At 49.6% G+C, this 6,505-nt stretch overlaps 1 protein-coding gene across 1 annotated transcript; it reads right to left on the bottom strand.

Annotated features, from left to right (window-relative positions):
* Positions 1–308: 308 nt before the first annotated feature.
* Positions 309–6,311, bottom strand: CWC25 (CWC25 spliceosome associated protein homolog). Its single transcript, XM_066981884.1, has 10 exons — positions 6,156–6,311; positions 5,630–5,802; positions 5,161–5,397; positions 4,465–4,534; positions 3,831–3,958; positions 3,525–3,594; positions 2,844–3,034; positions 2,193–2,273; positions 1,445–1,606; positions 309–681 (listed from the first exon to the last, which is right to left on the bottom strand). The coding sequence occupies exons 1-10, from the start codon at positions 6,171–6,173 to the stop codon at positions 567–569; spliced, it is 1,245 nt and encodes a 414-aa protein (XP_066837985.1). The 5' UTR covers positions 6,174–6,311; the 3' UTR covers positions 309–566.
* Between the last annotated feature and the right edge of the window lie 194 nt (positions 6,312–6,505).

Genomic DNA, 6,505 nt, shown 5'->3' with positions numbered 1-6,505 from the left:
GAGGCAACCCCCCGGGAGCGATCCCCCCCCCCCCCCCCGGCCGGGGCTGTTTCACGCACCGGGCCCGCAGCAGCCTCCTCACCCGCACCGGGAGGGAGCGGAGCGGCGTGCTGCCCTGGGTGCTGCAGCGTTACCACGGACAGCGAGCTCGCGCGGGGACTGGGTGGGCTGCGGGGGCTGCCAGAAGCGGGGCTTTGCTCAACCGAAGGAGCCTGCGCACCCTGCCTGACGCGGAGCAGCTGCCGCCCCGCGGAGCCTGGCACTAAGGATCTACAGAAGGGTACCACGCGAGGTGGAGAGAACAGGAAGAGATCTGGCACTAGTCTATGCAACACGAGGGCACGCGGCTCCTCCAGCTGCGGCTTGTTGGCGAGGTCGTGGTCATCACGAAGGGGTTCGCAGGGCCAGAAGTTCAGAGCGCCCCGCGGGCCGCAGCAGGGAAATCCAGCGCCTCTTTGGGAGACGGGAGCTGTCCCCGGAGAGAGCAGTGAACCTGTGCTGGAGGTCTCACCTCTAGGGATACGTGTCCGCTTAGCTCCTGCACAGGAGCAGAGGAAGAACAAGTTTCATCTCTGCATAAAGTTTTTTTCCAAGGCCGCAGGAGTTCTCTGAAGGGAGTGGATATTGCGTTTTACTCGGTCTTCTAGAGTGGAAGTAGACGCACTCTCTAGTTTTAAGCGACTGCAGAAAAAATAACGAATCAAAAAATTAGACTCTCTTTCCAAACGTAACACCATTTCTAGCAGGCTTCGTTATCCCCAAGTCATCCACCTAAATGAATCTAAAATAGAAAGCAGCAAATTGTTTCACATTAAAGTCTGCTCTGAAAGAACTGCCTAGCTTTTACTTTGGCTTGTAACAAATTCAGTGCTTTATTTATCTGTGCTCAGAAACATACTTTCAGTAGTTTTCAAGTCTCCTCCATCTTCCAAATATAACTATTAGTTATAAAAGCATCTGTCACAGGGGAGTTGATTGCTTTCTGGGAAGCAAACGAGGGAAAAGCAACGTGTTCCTGAACCAAGGGTGGCATGCCACTACAATGGTCCACGTTGTTGTTGCGCACAGGTTTCAGTCCCACACGCCCCTGGCACACAAACTCCCAATGGATTTGCAGGACTAAAGCTGTTGCAAGCTCCTAAAAATAGATTTTTTTAACATCTGCTTGTGAAGCACTAGGCATTTCTACAGGATGGAGAAAAATAACTAACCGCCAGTCTCCTGGTCTGAGTACTGAGACTAACACAGAAGTTTATGGTATTTTTGGGATTAAGAACAGAATTTGGAAAAGCTAGATGTCACTAGTTCTACTGCACAAGAAAGCACAGACAGATCTACGCCATAATCTGAGCATCTCAAACGCTGATTCCACCACCCACTCACTCCTGAAAAGATGTGGCCTGTAGTTCCCCTGAATGAAAAAGCAGATAATAAAGACACTCACTGCAAGAACTTTCCATCTCGGGAGTCCAGCTTCTCCAGCTCTCGTTCCAGCTCCTCCTCTTTTCGGTGTTTCCTGAGGTTGTTTGCTCTCTCTTCTTCCCGCCACTTGGCATTTTCCATCATTTCCTGGCGTTTACGCTCCAGTTCCTCCGGAGAGATCTTTCTATATGTGCAGAAAACACCACTATAAATAAAAAGTACACTAGGCCACCACCCTCTCTTCCTTTCGGTTCTTTATGAGTTATGACCCTCAAAATTAGAGGTGTTTAACATGGCTTTTCCTTTGGTACCCCATCAGCAAAGCTTGCAAGTTCAAGTCTAAATGTTCTGCTCTACCATGCCCCCAGGAAAGCCTGTTTTTCTCCTCTTTTCAGCCTTCTCATTTTTAATTGACAGGTAAGGTGATGCTGTCAAGGTCACGTTTTCCTGATGACAGTAAAACAGAACGCTTCTAATTAACAGTCCGTAGGACAAAGGCTTTCTTCACATTACTGCCTTGCGAAGTGATGCGAGACACATGGCGAACCAGCAGCCACGTGAATCACTTTGGGAAGCTGTCCAAGGAGTTAACTAACACCCAAGCTCCAGAGCACTGAGCTGAGCACTTCATCGCTCTCTGTCTGACTTTCTCGACATCTGATACAATCTATTTCAGACAGAGTAAAATTTGATTCACAGATTACACCCAACTGTTTCACCGTCTTTGGGGCAACCTCCCCCCAAAAGCACAGGGACAAGATTTTGCTTACCTTGTGTACCCTGGAACATGCTGTCGTCGATAGCTCTTTTTAGGGGAAGGGCTTCTAGCTCTTCCTTTCTCCTCTCGATTGCTGTGTTTGTAACACAAAAATACCTCTTTTTAGTACAGATGAATAAAACATACATTATTACACCTCTAAATGTTACCTGGATTTTTTGTACACATTCTGAAACTAAAATCTCTCCTGGAACTAAAGGACCGTTACCTGGCCACTTTGTAAACAAATTTTAATGGAAACTAATAGTGTATTGAGTCATATATTTTTAATCTGTTTTAATTATTTCATTAGCAAGCAATGAGTACTTGGTATCTGATTTTATCAGCGTTTAGTAGGGGTAATTCAGCAATTACAAGTACCTTCTAAAGGAAATTAGTAGCCCAAATTAAGTACAGTCATAAGCAATACCTAATGTGTGCACCCAGAAGGAGGGTGTCGCAAACGAACAGCACACTGTGGAAACAGGCCCCCTCCAGCTGCTAACTCGTGTTTCTGCACTCACGTACAGCTGTGCAGCTCCTGCCTTTACACCCAGAACTGAACACTGTGGCAGAAGGAGACTGAGTAACAGGGCTTTCGTTTCTCAGGAACCACCCCCACCAGCAGCCCTTGGTTTACGTTACCCGTGTCAGCCACACTCACTGTTTGCTGTGTCTAGATGGAGATCTCGATCCCCTGCACCCAGACTGTTCTGTGCTCTTCTTGCTCACACGTCTCTGCGGCGAGCGGGACTGGCTCCTGGACCTGGAGCGATCCCGGTGCTTGTGGGGGGCCCTCTCTTGGCCGGCAGCTGGGGAACTCCGAGACTTGTGGCTCAGGTCAGAGTCTCTAACCTGGAATGCAAAAGTGACCCTCAGGAGAGAGGTCCCGTGAGAGCATCACAGCGCTGGGAGGCTACAGAGGAGACCTCAGGTTAGACGAAGGGCAGGAGCCAGCAAACATTTTTGTAAACACTTATAATAATAAGTAAACACTTATCTCACTTCCTAGGCTCTTATTAAAGCCTGTACCTAAGAAGAGAGTTTAACTTATGGTGCATCATACAAGAAATTGTCATGACAATTAAGCACAGTATTTAAACAGATGTGTGACCCTGGTAAGAGAAAGTAAATAAATCCTAACTTGAGCTCAGAGAGAATAAAAGTCCTACCAGCATCTGAACAGCTCTGGTTTCAAGACTTGGATGGCTCCAAATTGAACTTTCTTAAATCATAATCCTCTTCTACTTGGTGGAACAGCCTCTTGCAACAAGCTGCCTAAACTCTTGCTCCTCCCTAACCCACGAATTTGCTGCTGAAAGCTGTGCGAAACACAGGTACTTACCTGTAAGCCGTATCCTGGGACTTTGGTAGGAGCAGGTTTCCAGGAGGAACTGTTCATCTTCTTCTGAGACCTAAAGAGAAAACAGAAGAGTAGTTTTGAAGCAGATGAACTCAATAATATAACATTTTTTAAATTAAGATGTCATAAAAATAATGATACAAAAACAATGAAGTAACAATGCAGAAATGGTTAAGCAAATTAAGAGCATTAATCAGAAAGGTAAGACTTGCAGAGGATTAGAAAGGCAAGAAAAACAGCCAACTGAAACAGGACACGATATTTTTATTACAAAACCCTGAAACATACCTAGCTTTGCTTCGCTCCTCATCACTGCTGGCACTTTCACTGCTAGAACTGCGATGTCGATGTTTCTTGTGCTTCTTCTTCTTCTCTTTCTTCTTCTTTTTCTCTTTTTTATCCAAACTGTTTTGCAGCTATAAAGCAAAACGCTATCTCATTAGCAATAATTACTGTCCCTACACCCGTGCAGTCAGCATCACAAGGAAAGGGCAAAGTAACAGAGTTCTCTGTGGAGAGGCTCTTGGGACAAAAGATAAAGCTTTTAGCAAGGTCCTCTCTCAAAACTAGAGAGCTCAACGGAGTGTCAGCACGGTACCAATTCACGCAAAATCCTGCATCTGCTATCACTCTGTGGTACTAAGTCAACAATTAATCACTAGCTGAAAAAGCACATCTTAGGAGCAGGAAGAGAAAAATACGCCTGTATCCAAAAGGATGAGAAATTAGTTGTTGCCGACAGACTGATAGGGAACCTTGTCCTATTATACGGGGATTATACAAAGCTGAATTTATTCCGTTTTCCTACGAAAGTCAGTAAACAGAACTCAGCTCCTCCTCCTAAATATTAACTTGACCTATGAACCTGTCCTCAGTGCGTTCAGTGCTTTGAGTCTGTGAAGGAGTACTGAGAAACACCTACCAGTTCTTTGATTTTCTTCATTTTTACAGGATTATTCAAAACTTCTCTCTTCTTCTCCTCCTCTCTCTTTCTAAAACAGAGTAAAAGAAAATTAAACTAGTATTTGCAAGCAACTCAAAGTATATTTTCATGAAAGACCCCAAGCGCAACCTCTAAAAACATATAAAGCAGAAAAACAGGCAAGTTTGGTATATTCAGCAAAACAGGTCCAACTAAGATGAAGTCTGTCCTTTTCTTCTCCACGAGAGCACAACTAGTAGGGTAAACAAAAATTGTTTTGTTAACATCCATTGGGCTACAGCGCTGTTAAACGGCTCAACTCTCAGAGCAGACCAGATATATTTACACGCACATAAGTGGGTGACCTAAGTTTGCAGAGATGAATCAAAGAAGAATGACAATCTTTGTTCAATTCAAGTTAGCACAACTATTGAAAAGCAGCAAACTGACTCAAATTATTTGACATGTTGCTGTGTCTAGAAAACACAACCAAAAACCTGTTAGTCACGTAAGCAGCTGATGAACTCTGCAGCCAGGACTGCCACCTACAACCTAAAGCTCACAAACAAACAGAAGAAACTCTGAGGAACGAGCTTAACGGCAATCTTTATGTAAAAGACTAAGATAGTTCTTATCAAGCTACTATCATGAATGCTTTGCCTGATCCACTACTGCTTTCACCCCCACATTTGGTACCTTATCATGAAGAGCGGATCCTCACGGATTTTGTTCGCCATGTCTAGAACAGAATTGGCACCAGACTTGGCAAAAATGGAGCCTGGGAGAAGTCCTGTCTCGTTGGAACAGCCCGCATCCTTGTCTTCTGTCTTCTCAAAGACGTATTTGTCCACGGGGCGACCCATCAGGTATTCCTCTCTGTTGACCATGCCCCCAGGACCCTGGTACATCCACTCCAACTTCTCTTCTCTTTTCCTGTTGCAAACAAGAGCGTTTTATTTTCTATTACAGAGCTCTAAAGGTAAAACTTTTACCTTCTAAAGGTAAAACTAAAAGGTAAAACTTAAAGCGCTGGCTTACGAAGGTGAGCAGAAAACTTTCCGCATCGTACACGTTAAAAACAGTGCTGAAAATACATCCCTCAGGGGCACCAGCAGGGCACGGAGCACCTCGCCAGGCAGCACCGGGCCCAGCGGCCGCTCCTCACCTGACGGTGCCCATGTCCTCGGCGTAGCGCTGCATCTCCTCGCGGGCCCGCTCCTCCTGCAGCTCCCGCTGCAGCTCCTCGATCTTCTTGCGCTCGGCCTCATGCTTCTGCTCGGCCTTCCACACCTTCTCCACATTGCGCAGGGTCTGCGGGTGCCAGCTCTTCTTCAGGTTCTGCAGGGAGCGACACCACAGGAGGGCCCTTACTCAGCGCCCCAGTAAGGGGCCGGGGAACGGCCTCGGGACCCTCCCGAGCGCGACGGGGCCCTAAGCCCGCACCCCGAGGCCCTGTCCCGACCCCCCGAGGCCCGGTGCCGGTACCCGGAGCCCACACCCCGAGGCCCGGTGCCGGTACCGGAGGCCCGGGGCCGCCTCCAGGACCCCACGGGCCCGGAGCCCGCACCCCGAGGGCCCTTTCCCAGCCCCCCCCGAGGCCCTGTCCCGATCCCTCGAGGACCCGGGCCCACACCCCGAGGCCCGGTGCCGGTGCCCGAGGCCTCCCCCCCCCAAGCCCGCCCCCCCCTCACCAGGTCGCCCCCCCCCATGGCGCCGCTCGCTCCGCGCTCCCCTCCCCGCCGGGCCCCGGCCGCCGCTCGTCACCGGGCCGTGACGCCGTTTGTCGACGTCACTTCCGCCGCGCCGCTGAGGGCAGCCGCCAAGATGGCGGAAGGAGGCGGCGGGGCAGGGCCCGGCCCCCCCGCAGCCGCAGCCCGTTCGCGTCACCGAGCCCCGGTGCCCCTGGGGCTGGGTCCGCCCGCGGCGGGCTTCGAACCGGGGACCTCCAGGCTCCCAGCCCGGCGCCTTGCCCCGGAGCCACGCGCGGCCCCGTAACGCGCGGCCCCGGCCGCTGGGGCGTGGCGCAGGGGGAGCGCGGCTG

This window comes from Anser cygnoides, chromosome 22 (genome assembly GCF_040182565.1).
Source record: "Anser cygnoides isolate HZ-2024a breed goose chromosome 22, Taihu_goose_T2T_genome, whole genome shotgun sequence".
NCBI classification, from domain to species: Eukaryota; Metazoa; Chordata; class Aves; order Anseriformes; family Anatidae; genus Anser; species Anser cygnoides.
The sequence above is the reverse complement of the archived record's forward strand: the minus strand, read 5'-3'. Positions and strand labels throughout refer to the sequence as shown.